Source organism: Orycteropus afer, unplaced genomic scaffold (assembly GCF_000298275.1).
Source record: "Orycteropus afer afer isolate SDZICR_OR568_19922 unplaced genomic scaffold, OryAfe1.0 scaffold00107, whole genome shotgun sequence".
NCBI lineage: Eukaryota > Metazoa > Chordata > Mammalia > Tubulidentata > Orycteropodidae > Orycteropus > Orycteropus afer.
Window position 1 is genome coordinate 7,825,018 of NW_006921694.1, and position 20,646 is coordinate 7,845,663.

The 20,646-nt window shown below is 41.2% G+C and overlaps 1 protein-coding gene across 1 annotated transcript in view; it reads left to right on the forward strand.

Moving 5' to 3' along the window:
* Nucleotides 1–6,659, forward strand: part of RASGRF2 (Ras protein specific guanine nucleotide releasing factor 2) — a 493,174-nt gene extending 486,515 nt beyond the window's left edge. The window contains exon 27 of the mRNA XM_007943466.2: nucleotides 6,567–6,659. Within this exon, the coding sequence (XP_007941657.1) occupies nucleotides 6,567–6,659 (93 nt within the window). The remainder of the gene's footprint in view (nucleotides 1–6,566) is intronic.
* Nucleotides 6,660–20,646: the final 13,987 nt, after the last annotated feature.

The window sequence follows — 20,646 nt, forward strand, 5'->3', positions numbered from 1 at the left end:
CAGGTCGCTGCCAGACCGCAGCTCTGTGTGTCTCCTTTTTGGTATTTTCACGCAAATTCTTCTGCTAGTTGGGGTTTAGTCCACTTTTGTATCCTTCCCTTCAAGGCTCAGGGATCCAAGATTATCTTCTGTGTCTGTGTTAATTGAGTTCCCTTTTCTTTGTTGAAGAGGGTCTGTGCAGTCCTTCTGCCTAGTCCGCCATCTTGCCGGAACTCCTGCCTTGTATGTTTTTCATGTGTGATGTTCTTGAGGTCATCCCCCATCTCGTCTGGTCTTTGGTCACTGGTGTTCAGTGCATCAAATCTGTTCTCCAGATGTTCTCTAAATTCAGGTGGGTTATAATCAATGTGATGTTTTGGCTCTTGTGGACTTGTTTCAATTTTCTTCAGCCTTAACTTGAACTTGCATATGAGCAGTTGATGGTCTGTCCCACAGTCAGCTCTTGGCCTTGTTTTGGCTGAAGACATTGTACTTTTCCATCTCCTCTTTCCACAGATATAGTCAGTTTGATTCCTGTGTATTCTATCTGGTGAGGTCCACATATATAGTCACCATTTATATGGTTGAAAAGGGTATTTACAATGAATAAGTTGTTGGTCTTGCAAAATTCTATCATGAGATCTCTGTTGTCATTTCTAAGACCAAGGCTATATTTTTCAACTATCTATGCTGCTTCTTTGTTTCCAGCTTTTGCATCCCAATCACCAGTAATAATCAATACATCTTCATTGCATATTTAATCAATTTCAGACTGCAGAAGTTGGTAAAAATCTTCAATTTCTTCATCTTTGGCTTTAGTGGTTGGTGTGTAAATTTGAATAATAGCCATATTCTGTGGTCTTTCTTGTAGGCATATGGATATTATCCTATCACTGACAACGTTGTACTTTGGGATAGATCTTGAAATGTTCTTTTTAATGAACACAATGCCATACCTCTTCAATTTATCATTCCTGGCATAGTAGATCACATGATTGTCTGATTCAAAATGGCCAATACTAGTCCATTTCAGCTTGCTAATACCTAGGATATCGACCTTTGTCCATTCCACTTAATTTCTGACAACTTCCAATTTTCCTAGATTCATACTTCGTACATTCCATGTTCCAATTATTAATGAATGTTTGCAGCTGTTTCTTCCCATTTTGAGTTGTGTTGCAGCAGCAAATTAAGTTCCTGAAAGCTTTACTCCATCCACATTAAGGTCAACCCTGCTTTGAGGAGGCAGCTCTTCCCCAGTCATATTTTGAGTGCCTTCCAACCTGAGAGACTTATCTTTTGGCATTGTGGCAGACAGTGTTTCACTGCTATTCATAAACATTTTAGTGGCCAATTTTTTGAGAAGTGAATGACCCTATCCTTCTTTGTAGCCTGTCTTAGTTTGGAAGCTCCACTGAAACTGACCCTGCTGGTATTTAAAATACAAGTGGTATAGCGTCTGTCCTCATAGCAACATGCAAGTCACCACAGTGTGACAAACTGCAGACAAGTGGTAGATTTTGCCCATAGAACCCTTCAGAATTGTAACTCAAACTTTGAATTTTTTCTTCAGTTTTTTCAGCTTGAAAAATGCTGAGTGTATTCTTCCCTTTTGGTTTTGTAACTCTAGTTTTGCATATTTCATTTTAATACTTTGTCTTCACCTGCCTTTTGAAGTCTTCTGTTCATCTCTTTTACATCATCATTTTTTCTTTTCACTTAAGCTCTTCTATATTAAAAGCAAGTTACAGAGTCTTTTCTGACATCCATTTTGGTCTTTTCTTTTTTTCAATGACCTTTTGCTTTCTTTATATTTGATATCATCCCACAGCTTGTCTGGTTTTGGTCATTAGTGTTCAGTGCATCATTTCATTTGTGAGTTGGTCTCTAAATTCAGATGGAATATAATCAAGGACATATTTTGGCTCTTGTGGACTTTTCTTAATTTTCTTAAACTTAAACTTGAAATTGCATCTGAGCAATTGATGGTCTGTTCCACAGTCAGCCCTGGCCTTTTTCTGACTGATGATAATTTAACTTTGCCATCTTCTCTTTCCACAGATTTAGTCAATTTGGTTCCTGTGTATTTCATCCAGTGAGGTCCACATGTATAGCCACCCTTTTTGTTGTTAAAAAAGTATTTAAATGAATAAGTCATTAGTCTTAAAAAATTCTATCACGTGGTCTCCGGCATCATTTCCATCACCAATGCCATGTTTTCTGGCTACTTATACTTCTTCTTTACTTCTGACTTTTGCATGCCAATCACAAGTAATTATCAATGCACCTTAATTGTATATTTGGTCAATTTCAGAAATTGGTAAAAATCTTCAATTTCTTCATCTTTGGCATTAATGGTTGGTGTGTAAATTTGAATAATAGTCATATTAACTGCTCTTTCTTGTAGGCATATGTATATTATCCTATCACTGACAGTGTTGTACTTTAGGATAGATCTTGAAATGTTCTTTTTTACGATAGATGCAATGCCATTCCTCTTCATTTAGTCATTCCTGGCATAGTAAACCATTTGATTGTCTGCTTCAAAATGGCCAGTATCAGTCCATTTTACCTCACTAATGCCTAGAATATAGATCTTTATGCATTCCATTTCATGTTGACAACTTCTAATTTTCCTAGATTCATATTTTGTACAGTCTGTGTTCCAAATATTAATGACTGTTTGCAACTGTTTCTTCTCATTTTGAGTTGTGTCAAAATCAGCAATGAAGATCTCTAAAGCTTTGCTCCATCAGCATCATTAATGTCATTATTAAGGTAGCTCTTCCTCAAGCATATTTCCAACCTGAGGGGCTCATCTTCTTGCACTATATCAAACAATGTTCTGCTGCTATACATTAGGTTTTCAGTGGCCAATTTTTTCAGAAGTAGACCACCAAGAACTTCTTCTTAGATTTTCTTAGTCTAGAAGCTCTGTTGAAACCTGTTCAAAATGGATAACTCTGCTTATAGTTGAAATACTATAATGACTTAGCCTCCAGCATCACAGCAACATGCAAGCCACCTCAGTATGACAAACGGACAGATGAGAGTAGTGGATACAATGGAATACTTCTCAGTAATAGGAAGGGACAAACTACTGATACATGCCACAACATGAGTGAATCTCAAAACATGAGTGAAAGAAACCAGACACAAAAGAATATTTTGTATGGTTACATTTATATGAAGTTCTAGAATGGACAAAACTAATATTTGGTAAAATATTTGTTTCTGGGGAGCAGATTGGCAGAAAGGTGTGTTGTCATTATCTTGTGCTGCTGTAACAGAAAATACCACAGGTGGATGACTTTAGCAAACACGGATTTATTTTCTTACAGTTTAGAAGGCTAGAAGTCCCCGTTCAAGGTGCCAGCTCTAGGGGCTGAGTGAAGGCCCCTCGACCTTGGACTCTGCCTCTTGCTCCTGGCCCACTGAAGCTGGAGACTTCTCTTAACCCAGGCAACTGCTGGCTGCTGAGGCTGACAAACCCAAGGTTGCCATGTAAATTGGCACAGTCACAAGATTATCAAGCAAAATGGCAGGACACTAGTTCAAGTCCAGAAACAGTCCCAAGATCAGCTGGCAACATGGCAGGCTACTGAATGAAGTCTCAGCTACATGCAGGGTCCAAGTGTGCCAAAAAGCTGAAGAGACCTTTCTTAAAACTTCTTATATACTGGAAGCAGACCACATCCCTAAGGCAATTACTCAGCTGCTCACAGCAGATTTCACCATGGAGTAGATTACCATTCTCATCATAGAGAATCACTACATCCAGCTGCCCAGCCATTCAAAACCAGGCCCAGCCAAGTTGACACATAATGTTAACTACTACAAGATGCATGGGGAAACATTCTGAGTGATAAATTGGTTTATATCATCATATGGTGTGAGTTACATGGATGCATACATTTGTCAAAACTGATTGAACTATTCATTTCACTTATGTAAGTTATGTCTCAATAAAAATAAATATTTTCATGGAAATGCTGCATACCCCAAATTTTCACTTCCAGTGTTGTTTCATTTCATTGATACTTTTCCTTTAACATTCACATGTGTTCGCTAGGGGCCAAGATAACAAGAATTTCACTGTGTTTTTGTTAGGTGCTATCTGGTGAGCTCCAACTCATAGTGACCCTATGTATAACAGAACAAAATACTGCCCAGTCGTGCCCCATGCTCACAATCCCTGCTATACTTGAGCCCATTGTTGCAGCCACTGTGTCAGTCTGTCTCATTGAGGGTCTTCCCCTTTTTTGCTGACCCTCTACTTTACCAGTCAGGATGTCTTTCTCCAGGGAATGGTCCCTTCTGATAGCATGACCAAAGTAGGTAAGATGAAGTCTGGCCGTTCTCCCTTCCAAGGAGCATTCCAGCTGTACTTCTTCCAGGACAGATTTGTTCATTCTTATGGCAGTCAGTATTCTTCGCAAACACCACAACTCGAAAACATCACCTCTTCTTTGTCACATCCATATGAAGTGATTGAAAATACCATGGCTTAGGTTAGGCACACCTTAGTCTTCAAAGAGACATCGTTGCTCTTCAGCACTTTAAAGAGGTCTTTTGTAGCAGCAGATTTACCCGGTGAAATACAACATCTGATTTCTTGACTGCTGCCTCCAATAGTGTTGATTGTGTATCCAGGTAATATAAAATCATTGATAACTTCCATTTATTGTGATGCTGCTTATTTGCCCAGTTGTAAGGATTTTCATTTTCTTTATGTTGAGGTGTAATTCATATTGCAGACTGTGGTCTTTAATCTTCATCACTAAGTGCTTCAAGTCATCTTCACTTTCAGCAAGCAAGGCTATGTCATCTACATATCTCAGGTTGTTCATGAGTCTTCCTCCAATTCTTATGCTGCATTCTTCTTCATATAGTCCAGCTTCTTGTATTATTTCCTCAGCATACAGACTGAATAAACATGGTGAAAGGATACACTCTGACACACTTCAGATAAATGAAAGGAAACCTCCTTGGGTTTCCAAGGCAGTATCACTACGGAAGTAGATTGCCCTATCTTCCTTCCAAGGAGTGGCTGGTGGGTTTGAACTGCCAGTTTTCTGGTTAGCAGTCAAGTGCCTTAGGCACTATGCTACCAGCCACCATTATTGTTGTTGAAAAAAGGTATTTGCAATGAATGTCATTGGTCTTGCAAATTTCTACCATGTGAACACTGGCATCATTTCTATCACCAAGGCCATATTTTCCAGCTACCAGTGATTCTTCTTTGTTTCCAACTTTTGCATTCCATTCACCAGTGATAATTAACACATCTTGATTGCATGATTTGTCATTTTGAGACTGCAGAAGTTGGTAAAAATCTTCAGTATCCTCATCTTTGGATTTAGTTTGTGGTGTATAAATTTGAGTAATAATAGCAGTAACTACTCTTCCTTCTAAGTGTACAGATATTATTCTGTCACTGAGAGCACTGTACTTCAGGATAGATCTTGAAGCATTCTTTGTGACAATGAATGCCATGCCATTCCTCTTCAATTTGTCATTCCTGGCATAGTAGATCATATGATTGTCTGATTCAAAATGGCCCAAACCAGTCCATTTCAGCTCATTAATGCCCAGGATGGGGAACTTTGGTGAGGTAGTGCCTAAGGTATTTGACTGCTAACCAGAAGGCTGGTGGTTCAAACCCACCAGCTACTCCTCGGAAGGAATACTGGGCAATCTACCTTAGAACCCAAGGAGGGGTTGCTATGAGTCAAAATTGACTTGACGGCAGTGAGTTTGGTTTTGATTTTTAATGCCTAGGATATTGATCTTTATGGGTTCATTTTTAACAAGTTCCAATTTTCCTAGATTCATACTTCATACATTCCATGTTCTGATTATTAATGGATATTTGCAGCTGTTTCCTCCCATTTTGTGTCATGCCCCATCAGCAAATGGAGATCCTGAAAACTTTACTCCATCCACATCATTAAAGTTGGCTCTTCTTTGAGGAAACAGCTCTTCCCCAGTAGTATTTTGAGTGCCTTCCAAACTGAGGGGCTCATCTTCTAGCGCTATACCAGACAATGTTTCAGGACTATTCATAAAGTTTTCCAGTAATATATCAGACAGTGATTTCTTTGTTAACTTTGTTTAACAGTGAAATATTTTTAACAACTAAATATCCATCAATATGGGAATCATTAAATAATTCTGATATATCCTATTATATCGAATACTGCACACCAGGTAGATCTCTACTGACATGGGAAGCTTGCTAACAACTTAAAGTTAAGAGATGAAACCAGTTTAAAAGAAAGGAAGGTTTCTGTAAGTACCTGTAATGTCTATAAAGACATAGTAAAACATCTGGGAGGATACAAACCAAATGATAACAGTGGTTCCTCTTGAGGGAGATGCCTGCCATGGAGGGTTGGGAGGGGACTAAGATGTTTGATTCTTTTGTAATGAGGACATATTCATAATTTGTTTAGTTATATAAAATTATAAAATATTTATGAGAAAATGTTGAATTAAAAGAGATTGTCAAATTCCATTCAAAAAGAAGACTGTACTCATGTTCTGAAAAAAAAATGAGCTAGACTTACCTCTTTTTTCTTTTTCAGGTCACTCAATACTTGCTTGACAAAACTCTCATCATAGATGAAGATACTCTATATGAGCTGTCACTAAAAATTGAACCTCGACTCCCTGCTTGAAGACTGGCTTTTCCCTGCGTCCACAGTCCACAGGATTTTCATGGGAAGCAGGATAGAGAGAATTTGCATGCCATGTCCCCCATCATGCAGGAGAGGAGGGAGGAGACAAATCCAGTCTCCTTTGTCTACTGAAGAAGGCAAAACTGGATGAGAATTCTGTCTCCAGCATGGGTGGCACAGATGTTTGGGGTGAAAGACAAATGCTTGGGTGGGATGGTGACCAGACTGATAGTTGGTAAAGCTAAAGGCACATTGTGCATAAGGGAATGTAAGATGGGAGATACTAGTAGCCATTTTTATGAAGCAGGTAAGAAAGCAAATTGCAAACTATACCCTGTGTTCTGTTAGAACCTGGGAATGAGGATTCATAGAAAAGACCTGTGATGATTCTCTGGCACTTTGCTGGGCTGGGCACACCTACCAACATTCTCTTAGGATTAACAGCATCCATGACAGTTCCTTTTGTTACAAGCTTCACAGAAAAGCCTAGAATTCCCCTATAGGGATGGGCCAACACATAAGCAATTTCAGACTCCAGCATGTGCATGGTTTTCAATGCATTATTAATATTTATATTTGAGGAATGGTGTGTTCTGAAATGGCCTTTTCAATCTTGAGGCAATGGACAGGAAAGAAAACATGAAAGGCATGTGGATTTGTGCATAACATTTCTCTAATTAAGAATCAGTAGGCTGCGTGCCAGAGGATTCCAGCACTGGATGTCTGGAGGGGAGAGAGACTTTCTCCTGGGGTTGGTGGTGGCCAAGAAGCCAGCTCCCTGGAGAGAGAGGCGCAGAGTGTACAAAAGATGACTCATTAAGGTGCACACTCCCTCACCACCAAAACTGGAGAACAAGACAAAAGGCCATAAGTGCTATGGGGAATAATGAGTCTCAATGTTAAGTGAAAATATGTACTTATCTCTGCACCTTACTTTGCTGCTTTTCTTTGTGCCCCTCTCATAGTAATGTGGGGATTTATTCTGATCTACATAAAACTTTTGCAGGCTCACTATGAACGTTGGTTGTTTTTTTAAAGATAAGTAGTTTAATAGGATTTTCTTTTTAAAATGCACACTCCCATGTAGTGCTGGTAGACAGTTCTTCCCCAGCCATCTTTTTTTTTTTTTTTTTTTAGATATTTCCAAGTGAAAATACTGTTAAGTGCATAGGAAACGGGTCCAACCACCCAGCAGCTCTTGTATCAGAAAACCAAATGCTGGGGAAGTGACCTTACTTTTCCCAAGATTGTCACTTGTTGAAGAAATAGGGCTATTCCATTGTTTACCTCCCTCTTCTCTTCTCAGGGAGACCGCTGCTTTTAAAGAAGGACAAGAACAAAATATAGAGATATTGTAGCCTGAGCCTATTGCACCCGGCATTTTCTTAGAGACATGAAGCTTATTGATGCTGACAACGAAAAATTGATCTGTCTGTCTGTTTTCTCTCTTTCTTTGCACTTTAATTATGTTATTTAGAGCTAACAGCTGACCAATAAATTCCACTTGCAGGCTCTTAAGACCGGTGGAAGTGCTAGCATTGATAATGTACCATAGAGATGGAGAATGTACATTTTCTGCACGATAAGGTCCATCTCTGTAGATAACTATATAGTGAAATATCAACTGAAAAATATTTATAATATTTGAAGACCTTTCCAAAAATATTCTCAATAGCTTATATTAGCCAACAGTGTAGTGCTAAACCCAAGAAGGGTTATTTATGGATGCTTTATTATTATTTTTTTAAAAGTTGCTTGTTTGTTCTTTTTAATATCAAATACGAGGTTGATGCATCTTGATGCATGATAAGAAGCATGGGTTTTTGGATCCTAACAATGCATAGCTTGCTATTTATTTCTTAGTGTTCAGAATGCAAGGTTTAAAGTAACTGCATAAGTTGCACCAAACACTTCAAGGTTTTGCAGAAGAAAAGGCAAATAAAGATTAGTTCAAAAACATAGTTTTGTAAGTAAACTACAGTCAGAATAAATCAATGAACAGACCACACACAGTCTAGTTTCAGGAAAAACAACACATAGAAAAGTTGATGCATTCTGCTTTGCCTTGGAGTCCCCAGAATCTTTCAGAGGGAAGGGGACAGGTTCTGTTGTACTTTTGCACTGTCTGGCCTTCATCCTCTTTCCCTGGAACTTTGGACTCTTATTTCTCTGACCCAAATGATCCAAAGTCACTGGGCCGTTCTTATTAAAGAAAAAATAGGTGATATAGGAATTTCCAAATGCTCCTTCCCTTTTGAAATACAACTTTTCCTCTGTGAGAGCCAAAGAATTTCCTGCAAAATATTAGAAGTGCCCCTCAGCGGCCAACTGTAGGCATTGTTAACCGCTATGGTGACTTTTCAGCATCTTACTGACCATTAAGCATCCCAGGCTTTCTGCTTCCCAATTTGAAGCATTGCTGGAACAGGAAGAGAACTCCATCTCTGAGGGAGCTCCTTTTGGTGACCTGTGTCATTCTGGACCAGCTGGGATAGGAAGTCACGTTTTTAAACCTGGATTTGCTCACATTTAAAATCCCCAAGAGCAATCGGTGGTGTGGTTCTTAAAACACTCATCCTCTTCTGCCTTCGAGTTTGTCTTTGTCTCTGTCTTTGGAGCATGCACTACTCCTGGCTGCATCTTCCTGGATTCCATTATGTGAGATCCCATTTCTAAAAGTAGATGGGAGGTCAGCCCTTAACAATCAAGCAGCAAACACTTTATGCTTCGAAATTAACCTAGAAAATCAGAAGTAGGATCCAATTTCATGCTTTCAGTTGAATACTCACATTTTTTTTTGCTGTCAATGAAATTATCTTGGGGCTTTTTGGAAATGCCTTTGGATATTAACTATGAAATCCTGTTTTGCTGCAGGGACACATCTCTTACTTAAACCAGTATATTATTTGACAGAATTGAGCATGAAGTAGAACATTGTTCCTTTTCCTTAGTGTTTCTCTGAAGGAATTGAAAGAGAGATTTTTGAGCTTCTCTTGTAATATTTTCAAATGGCTATCACAGGGAGTCCCCATTACTGTTTGTTAAATTTGAGTACATCTTAAAGTACTGCTCAAAGTGTATGTGATAGACTAGCATGTCTACAGGACCAGCAATAACTGGGTGGCTTCTTAATTCTTAACTAAAAATAGTAATGCAATAGAAAGAATTACTCCCAATAAAATTAATTTTTACATGTTTGAAAACAAAAAGATTTTGTCTAGATTTCGTTTCAAAGTTTGGTTTTATTCCTCCTGGAAAAAATCTGTCACTTCCTTTTAATGTTTAAAAATTTTGATCCAACCTGCAAAGTTAGGCATTTTTACTAGTATTAAAATGGGATAAAAGATAACGTTATTTGTGGCTAAAGAGTAGAGCCAGAAAAATTACCATAGCAAGAAGGAATAAATGGATAAGATTCATTTTTGTGTTAGTAAGAAAACAGGTGTAAGTTTAAAAAATGACTTGATTATAGACACCACCATGTGATTCCTGAGGATAAGACTTGAGTCAATGAAATCTAATTAGAGTGTCATTTCCCAGTGGCCACTGTTGTGTTGTTGTTATGTGCCGTTGAGTTGGACCTGACTCAAAGCGACCCCTCCTTGGGTTGCTGAGGCAGTATCACTACGGAAGTAGATTGCCCAACCTTCCTTCCGAGGAGTGGCTGGTGGGTTTGAACCGCCAGCTTTCTGGTTAGCAGTCAAGTGCCTTAGCCACTATGCTACCAGAGCTCCTACCAGTGGCCACTGGTGACTTAAAACTGAGGCAGGGCAGTGGTAAAGTAAGAAAACAATCATGTTGTTGTAGGTATAAACACATGAATGATTCCAAAAATTATTCATCCCAGTTGCCTCCTAGCATGGCATTAACATTAGGGTTGATTTTGTTTGTTCTGATCTGCTCATGGAAATTAACAGTTCTGCTTCGTGATGGTGAACCACTATCTTTTAACAACCCATTTCATTTTTTATTGGAAAGGCAGTTATGAAAGAACACTGGACTGGGATGCCCATCTCTGAATCCAAGGCCTGGATCTATGTCTGCTAGCTGGGAGATCTTAGGCCAGTGCTTAAGCCTCTCTGAGCCTCAGGTTCCTCATCTACAAAATGGGATTAATAGTAAATCCTGTGTTGCCTACCTCACAGGCCTGTCGTGAGGAACGAATGGATTAAACTGTAAACTGTCAAGTGCTGTTTAAATGTGAGGTAACCTGATTACCATCCTCAGCTCTCTTTTGCAAAGGATTTAAATGTATTTTTTCCTTATTTGTGTGTGTAAGTGTGTGTGTGATGGACAAACCCATGCGTTACTTTGAGAAGCATATTGTTTGCGTCCAGTTACTTTGCCAACCTACTGACATTTGTGATTCTGACAGAGGGGTTTGTGCTGTGGCCTAACACCTTGGGTGAGTATGGGTTATGTTTATATGCACATTAAACTTAGTCTTTCTTGAATTCTCAAAAATCTCATTAGTTTCTTCATTTAACATTTTTTTTAATCTTGTCTCCATCATAACAATGAGCTCCCTTGGTGTTCAGACGTTCTTTACCCTCCAAAGTTTAGGAGGAAAAACAAATAACAAAACAACAGTTTAGGAGAAGCTCATGTTGCAGGCATTAAAATATTAGATAATTTGGGGGATTTCAGAAAGATAGTAAAGAAACCTGACCTGGTGATATATCCAAAAAAATCAACCCCAGAAAATCCTATGGAGCACAGTTCTACTCTGACACACATGGGGTCTCCACGAGTTGGAATCAACTCAATGACAACTGCTTTCTTCCTGAGAAGGGGAAACAGTGGAGGAAAATACTGTAGGTGGGGGAGGAGCCCACTGACCTGTGAACAGTATTTGAAGCTTTCTGTGTGTCCAATGAGGAGTCACCTGGTGAATTGAAATGGAGAAGATTTTATCCTCTCAGTGGCTATAGAGAGAGATCTGCCTGTTGAGGCAAAGCTTTGATTTGTCTGCTTAGAGGTTAGAAGATGAACTCACAAGACCTGAGATGAAGGAAGTCATATGAGATGATGAACTAGGAGTTCGTGAGACAGCTGCAAAGAGAAGAGAGAGAGAGATGAGGAAAGAAGAGGGTGAGCTCCATGGTGGAATTTTCTGGGCTGCCATGTATGACCTACCATGCTTCCTAAACTACATAAATACAACAGCAAACACACACGTGCACACAAAATGCTCAGTGTAACTACATTTCTTCTGGAAATCAATAGAGGAGTCAAGCTCCACACATACACACATGTGGTGGAAACAATTAGCTTGCATGGATAACGGAAGAGTTGACATTTGGGGAACATTTGGTTTTAGAGTTTCCTCATCACCAATACTTAGTGCCAGTTGCCCTCATTGTTGGCCTGGTCTTCATGTTGGCAAAGCTTCAGAGTGCTCACAACATACACATTATAGGATTCTGATCACAGGTCACAGCTGATTGGTCAGGGGTAGGTCACCTGACCCGAAGGCAGGCAGGGCTAGCCAGCAGACTGAGAGTAGTACAGAGTGCTCTGCCCAACAGGTTTGTGGTAGCTAATTGGACCATGAGGCATGGAGAGAGAATTGAGCACCTGGTAGTTGAGGAAGACTCCATAAGATAGGCCTAGAGACAATAGAGCAGCTGATTAACAATAAAGCTCTAGTTCTTAATCATGGCTGCATATTAGAGTCACCTGGGGGGTGGGAGGGCAGATCCAAGGCCACATACCAGACCAGTTAAATCAGAATTTCTGGGGGACAGGACTAGGTATATTTAAAGTTCCCCAGGTTATTAGAATTTACATCTACTTGAATAATTTCTTTTAGAAGGATCAGCACAAGGCTGGCCCTATGGGCCAGAGGTTAATGATGTCCCAAATGTCCAGTTTTTTTTTTTAATTAATTGTGATTTGCCTAAAAGTTTACTGAACAAATTCATTTTCCATACAATAGTTCATATACATTTTGTTTCTTGACATTGATTGCAATATCCACAATATAACAGCTTTCTTCCCACTTCCTCTCTGTGGTTACCTTTTCCTTGTGTCCTTTCCTATGCATACCTCTTTGCTATCTCCTGGTGCAAATGCTGCCCTTCTGATCTCCCATGGTTGATTTAAGGAGTGTACATACCTGGTATAAATGTTCACCTCATATGCCTTTTTAATGTTTAGTTGGAAACCACAGGAGTGGGTTCAGTTCTATGCCCAAAGCGTGACTAGGGGCCATAGTAGTCTCAGGGGTTTCACTAGTCTATCAGACCAGGGAGACTGGTCTTTTTATTATTATTTTTATGATTTTGAATTTTGTTCCACATTTTTCTCCCACTCTATCCAGGATCTCCTACATTGATCCCTTTCCAAGTGATTGGCAGAGGTAGCTGGGCACCATCTAGTTCTTCTGGTCTCAGGGTCATGTAGGCTGAGGTCCACATGGTCCACTAGTCCTTTGAACTAATTGTTTCCATGTGTCTTTGTTTCTCTTCATTCTTCTTTGTTCTGAATGAGGAGAGACCAGTTGTTGCATCTTAGATGGCCACTTGCAAGCTTTTAAGAGCCCAGTCACTACTCACCAAAGTAGGCTGTAGAACAATGTTTTTGTGTAGTATGTTATGCCAGTTGAGCTTGATGTCCCCCACAACTGTGGTCCAAATATCCAACTTTTCCAAATGGCTGTACCATTCCATCTTCTGTAATATCAACTCCTTCTCCTCTCCTCAGTACTCTCCCTCATGTCTTAGAGTTCCATATTTTGCTGTAAAGTCTCATAGAATTCACACACTGCCAAGGCAATTACTCATGGCAGTGGTGGAGGCAAGTCCCAAATCCGTGGGTCAGGAATAGGTGTGGAGAATTCTCCTCATTCGTGTGTTGCAGGGGCTGGTGAACCCAAATAGGTAGGGCAGATCACTGGTTTCAGTCTCAAGTCCAGGGGTGACATGATGATGAATCAAACACAGGCTCCAGAGCAAGAGAAATGTCAGAGGAATGGCGACAGCAGTACCAGCCGCAGAACCAAGAGACCAGCCTGAGACAGAGTGCTGGCCCATGGAGCAAGAAAGCTGAGTGGGAGGCTTGCTGGTGGAGTAGCGTGCACCTATCAGCAGAGCTAAAAGAGCTTTGTAATATTTGCCTGAGCAGGGCAGAAGCCAGTCAAAGAGCCAAAGAGAGGTGTACCTGAGGACATGGCTAAGGGGAGGCTCTCCTGATTAAAGAATCTTAGCCTGAGTGTTCCTGAACCTGCACTGTAACTTGTTATTTCCCTAATAAACTCCATAATCATGAATACTGTCTGTGTATTCTGTACGACTGTAGCAATGAATTATCAAACTCAGCAGAGAGTAGAGAGTACCACGGGAAGGACAGTTGATGTCCGAATTGGTAAAAAATTTGGAGGATGGCAGCGTGTCTGGCCTTGGAGGAGTCAGCTTTGGGCTGCTGATGGTGACTCCCTCTCCCCATGGTGAGGTTGGAGGAGGTCAGAGGATGCTGTCCCCATGCCTTTTTGCAGTAGCCAATTTGAGAATTACTACAATAATGTTGAATTCACCAGCACTTTCTGAGAAGGGTTGAGAATATTGCCAGGTACAGAAACACTTTGGATTCCGAACAACATTCTTTCTGCTGAATTATAATTCACTCTCCCTGAAGCTATGGAAGGTGTTTCTCACTTCCCAGAGGTCTGGCCATGAGGCTGAGTTTCCCATATTTGTTTTTTGCATTGTGTCCTTACAGTCACACCCTGTGCTTTTTGGGCAAATGTCTAAATATTGGCTTCCCATGAAAACAGTGTCCTGATATGTCATATTTGTAGAGTTTTCTGTTTAAATGCTCCCCCATGGCGATTTCAAGATGTCACATGATGTCATTGAAGGCAGAGTTGGGAAATGATGCTCAGCTAAGGCATTTGACTGCTAACCAGAAGGCTAGCAGTTCAAACCCACCAGCCTGTCCTCAGAAGATCGAGCAATCTACTTCCATAGAGATACCACCTCAGAAACCCAAGGAAAGGTTGCTATGAGTCTAATCCAACTCAGTGGCAGTGAGTTTGTTTGTTCTGGTTTTTAGCACACCATTATATGGCATTTCCATCATAGATACAATCCAAAACCAAAACCAAACTCACTGCCATCAAGTCAATTCTGACTCAGGAACCCCCATTGGGTTTCTAAGGTGGTAAATCATTACAGAAATAGACTGCCCATCTTCCTTCTGTCAAGCTGCTGTTGGGTTTGAACCACTGACCTTCTGCTTAGTAGCCAAAGGCCCTATCCACTGTGCCATCAGAGCTCCAAAAGCATATATTATTTTAAAATAATTAGAAATTGAAGAGTTTTGAGGAGTTAGTATCTTTGTTTTTAATATAATTTAATTGTAACAGTAATAATTTAACTTCTAATAATGGCTATATTTAACCACTGGTTCAAAAAAATTCCAGAAAATTCAGTAATTGGCTCAGTGAGGCAATTAACCAAGCTGGCTCCAGCACACCCAAACACACCTGACAATATGGTAGCTTCAATAAAGTAGACATTTATTTCTTTCTTCTCTGAAATGAGCAATCTAGGCTAGTGGGGACTCATCCTGTTACTTGGCCATCCCATATGGCATAGTCCTTCTCCTGCAAGGTCAAGTCTGGGTCACCTCTGCAGCTGCATTCCAGCTGGCTGGAACAGAAAAGAGAAAAAGTCCAGGATAAGAGATTTCCTTTAAAGCCAGTGATATGACAGTTATACAAATCACTTCTGTTCCTGTCCCTACAGTGAGAGGCAGCCACATGACCTAACTGGCCACTAGCCATGGGTTGAGCCCCTGAGCTTTGCAGGGAGTTAGCTTAGCTTTCAGAGATTGAGCTGCTCAAAGACAACTCAAAAACCAAACCCACTGCCATTGGGTTGATTCCGACTCATAATAACCCCCATTGGAATTCCAAGGCTGTAAATCTTTATAAAAGCAGACTGCCTCATCTTTCTCCCACAGAGCTGCTGATGGTTTAAACCACCAACATTTTGGTTAGCAGACTAATGCCTTAACCACTAGACCACCAGAGTTCTTTGCATCTATTCATGGAATGTATCAAATGACAAATGGCAGCAATAATCTTTGAAGAGTTTTCTGAAATTTCTGCTGTGAGTTAAAAGGTTCCCACCCCTATCACTTCACTTTTATAAGCTTGAAGATAACCAAGCCCTCCAAAAGAAGAAAACCAAAAAACCAAACTCACTGCAATCCAGTTGATTCTAACTCATTGCGACCACTTTTGGGTTTCCGAGGCAATAAATCTTTACTGAAGTAGATTGCCCAGTCTTCCTTCCAAGGAGTGGCTGGTGAGTTTGAACCACCACCACCAGCCTTCTTGTTAGCATTCTTAGGCACTACTCCTTAGGCACTATGCTACCAGAGCTCCTTCCAAAAGAAGAAGGGCACCCCTTTTTCAACCATCTCCCAATTTATCCACTTCTGACCTTGCTGATTAGCTTATATAAAAGTAAGAGAGTGAGGTGAGTGCAAGAAAGGAAGGAATAAATGTTCATTAGTAAGGAATTGGGAGGAGTTTCTCATTATATAACTGCCATTCTTTAAACCTCTACATTTCCAAGCTCTTGAAAAGCTTCATAGTTTTCTGGACCTGGAAGCTGGGCTTTTTAAGTGTCACTGGATTTATTTCATCTGGTGCTTGAACTGGACTTGAAGTGTGCGTGTGAGAATAAGCTACTTTGGGAAGAAATATGCCTAGATTCTTCCCCCACCCTCACCCCCACCCTACCCTCACCCCCCAAAAATAGAGACCTGTTTGTTTACCAAGCAACTCTTTCATCCCCCAGATCCCTGGCTGGCTACCTGTTCTACCTGGGAGGCCCATTACAACAGAAGATACAAACGTGGGGATGTGGGGATGTGATGGGGAGGCTCTACTGCTTTAGAGGATTATGAAATCTGGTTGGTTGGTCCCAATCTGCAGTTATTTTGATATATAGAAAGGATAAGGAATATTTTTTAAAATTTCAATTCATTGCAAGCTGGGTAATCTTGATAGCATATATATTAAATGGTTAAGTACTCAGCTTTCTGACCAAAAGGTCAGTAGTTTGAACCCACTCAATGGCTTTCCATGAGAGAAAAACCTGGCAATCTACTTCCATAATGATATTGTTGGGTGCCATCAACTCAGTTTGGACTCATAGCAACCCCATGTACAACACAATGAAACACATCTGGGTCCTACACCATCTTCACAATCATTGCTATGTTTGAGCCCATGTTGCAGCCACTGTGTCAATTCATCTTGTTGAGGGTCTTCCTCTTTTTTGCTGACTCTGTTTGACCAAGCATGGTATCCTTCTCTAGGGACTGGTACCTCCTGAATGCATAAAGTTTACAGCCAAGAAAATCCTATGGGGCAGTTACTCTGTCACTTAGGGCCACTATAAGTCAAAAGCAACTCAATGGCACCTAACAACAACATAACCAATGTTACCTGCCAAGTTCTGAAGCCAATAAAGAAACACTGAGGTGAAGAGTACAAAGAATAGCTTTTAAGGTTGTGCATGAGCTGAGACAGAGAGGAGAATTTCCTCAGATTCTATCTGCCTCTAAGCACTCTCCAACTTTCTTTCATAAGGTAAGGATTACATCATAATCATGTTATACATGTAGTTTCATATGATTACACATTAGGCATGGACAGTGAGGGATACAAAGATGGCACACTTTAACATGTCCCATTATAATGTTAAATCTTCAACCAAGAGTGTGCCATTTAACTAATGTCACCTTTCACCCAGATCCAGGCTGTTGCTGGGCCAGCAACTAGTAATCAATGATGTACAACCCTCCTCAGGTGTCAACAAACTTTCTGACCATCATTTTTTCTCAAAAAGTTACATTTCTACTCCCCTTAACACATTGAGAGGAACCTTGTGAAAGTCTTCAAAGAACACTATGAATTTCTTTATTGAAACGCTGTGCATCTCCTAATGAATACTGCACATTCTTTTTTTTTATGCATAACCAATATACAGTAAAGTGTATGAATCTTAAATGTATAACTTGAGAAATTTTTACAGATGTATGCCCTCATATAAAATATCACTGAACTGTGTATATGAAGATTATTGAAATGGCAAATGCTTTGTTATATATACATTTATTACAATAAAAGGAAATAATGAAATGGGTTAAAACAAATCAAGAACATTTCCAGCACACAGAAGACCCCTCAGTCTCTCTCCTGGTCATAACCCCACCCACAGGCAAAATGCAATATTTGTTATGGGTCATGTTTTTTAAAATGGGGAAATGCTGCTAGAGAACTGTGCTAGGTGGAAGGTAATTCCGGGGGCAGCACCCCTGCTCCATCATCTCACCAAGCCCAGGCTGGGGCTCTGAGAAGGAAGGCAAAGGCATCTGCTAGTGGTGTTCATGTGGCTGAAGAAGCTGGTACGTGACTGTCAGCAGAAGCCGAGACACACTCCCTCTGAAATGGCAGGGCTTCTGTCCAGAACCTGGTAGGTAGTTGCTATTTACAGCCAACCTTTCCAGTTTGGAGTGGATGTCCCAAGGAGAGCTATTCTTGAGCAAGAGTGTGGCCTGACAGGCTTTTTGGATGGTGTGTTAAGATGGTGTGGAGTAGAAAGGTGAAATTCTCTAGTGATCTACTTCAGATAGCCTTATCCTGTAACTGTAACGTCACTGTTACTGTTCCCAGATCCAGACCCCAGACAACAAGTTTGGTGGAGGACCCCAGGCCCTGGCACAGGGCCAGATTAGTAGCAGGAGAAAGGGAGCTTTAGAGACCCATCCACCCCCCCACACACACACACACACCTCCAGCAGACCCCAGCTGGGGGAAGTTTCATTCCAGAGTCCCAAGGCCTCAAAGTTGGTTGTCTTGAGGGAGAACCTACTGCCATTGAGTCGATTCCCTGAAGGGGAGGAGGGAAAACTTCTCTAACACATGGGGCAGTTTCCCTACTGGCCTTTCTATCCTGATTTACTATTAGGGCAGCCCTTCAGCTGTGCAATGGGCTATGTTCAGGACCGGGCTTGAGGAGCAAGGCTGGCTTTGCCTTTCCAAGTGAGGGAAACATTTTAAAGAAAGACAGGTGCTAGAAAGAGCCCAGGGCCCAGTGGCAGAAGAGTCACTGGCTGTCCTTCAAGGGCACAGCTGAGGGAGAAGGGCTCCAGGAGGTCCCAGACAGGATTGGCCGAAATGGGGCCCTGTTGCCCCGCCCAGCCCCACAGTCTTTTTCCAGCCAGGGCCCTGCCAGCTCCCATTACACTTCTTGGCTATCTGCGTACAGACGGACGTGGAAGACTCCGGCTTCAAGGTCAGTGACACCGGAAACTCTGCTTTATCCTACAAAGCTGGGGCATTTTTGAAAGCCAGTGTGAGGGACTTTGTGAGTTGTGGACCCTAGGGCTATGGGCTGGGATTGGATAGAGGACCACCGGTATGGGTAGTCACCAGGGATGAATTACTCCATAAGCAAATAAGCATGGGAGATGTGGTGGAAAACTGTTCCCTACAGATTAGGAGCTCTGGTAGCATAGTGGCTAAGGCACTTGACTGCTAACCAGAAGGCTGGCGGTTCAAACCCACCAGCCACTCCTCAGAAGGAAGGTTGGGCAATCCTACTTCTGTAGTGATACTGCCTCGGAAACCCAAGGAGGGGTCGCTATGAGTCAGGGCTGACTTGACGGCACATAACAACAACAACAACAACAGATTAGGAAGTAAGCAAAAGCAAGCCCATGCTTACTCTGCTTACTGGGTACTCTCTATCTCCATCTAGGATTGTAAATTTGAAGAGGCTATGATTCTGTAGGCAGGTGCTGTGGGTTGGGAGAGAGATAGATATCAGCTATAACCAGAAGCAGAATCTTTGATATGGTGAAAAATGTGAAATTGTTCAGCACAGATTAGCAAAAGCTCAAGTAAGCCTGTGCTTACCCTGCATAGTGCATAATCCGACACTAGCAATCACACTGCTCGAGGAGGCAGCGGCAGTTCTCCCTAAAGAAGCCACAGCCTCTGCCCTTGGCTGAAGCCTCCCTCTTTTCACCCCACGTAGGCCCAGGTGACTGCCCAGCCCAAGGGTCTGGAACTCTATCAGCACCTGCTTGCACTCCTGGGTTTTGATAATGAATCAGGAATTTTTGTTGATAGAAAAAAGTCTAAACGCTACTGAATTTGGGACTTTACCCTTCAAATTCTTCTCCCTTGTAATTTGCAAGACTAATCTATTAATTTCCGGGAATATCTTCCCTCAACAGCATCAAAGAGATGCAATGTGGGATGACCTAACTAAAAAATTTAAATTTTGAGGCCCTTGAAAGGAACTAATGAGTAAGTTTGGCCCAGTTCCAACTGGTTAATTATATTGGTATAGATCCGTTGGTGGTGCAAACCATTGGAACCCACCCAGTGGTAATGCAGAAGAAAGGCCTGTCTACCTGCTTCCATAAAAATTATAGCCAAGAAAACCTTATGGAGCAGTTCTACTCTGTAACACATGGGGTTGGCATGAGTTGGAATGAACTTGGCAATGGGCTTTTTAATATTATTGCTAAAGATTCCACAAATTAGCTACAGATTAATTATTAATTGATCAGTGGAATAATCACTGTTTCCTTTCACCAGAGATAAAAAGCTGCAGAATCTGTCTAAATGTTTTTCTTCTCTAAAGACCTGTTCTTTGGTGGGTTGGTTGGTTGACTCCTAAGGGATTACTGTCAGCTTTGTTCCTGCCTCTTGAGTGGGTGACATCTCTGCCTTTGACTACTCTGCTTGCTGTGGAGAGTGACATTTGCCAAAACAACCCAAACCTTCGCCTCTTCTCAGTTCTCTCCTTTAAACCTTCAAACAGGCTTTGCTGTGGCCTTGCAACCCTCCAGTGTCAGCTGGCATCACGTGAGGTGGCAGTTAGTGCCCTCACGACAGGCCTATGCTAGTTAAACTGGTGTGCTATTTCCGGAGGTGCTGCTTCTCCTGTCCACAGCT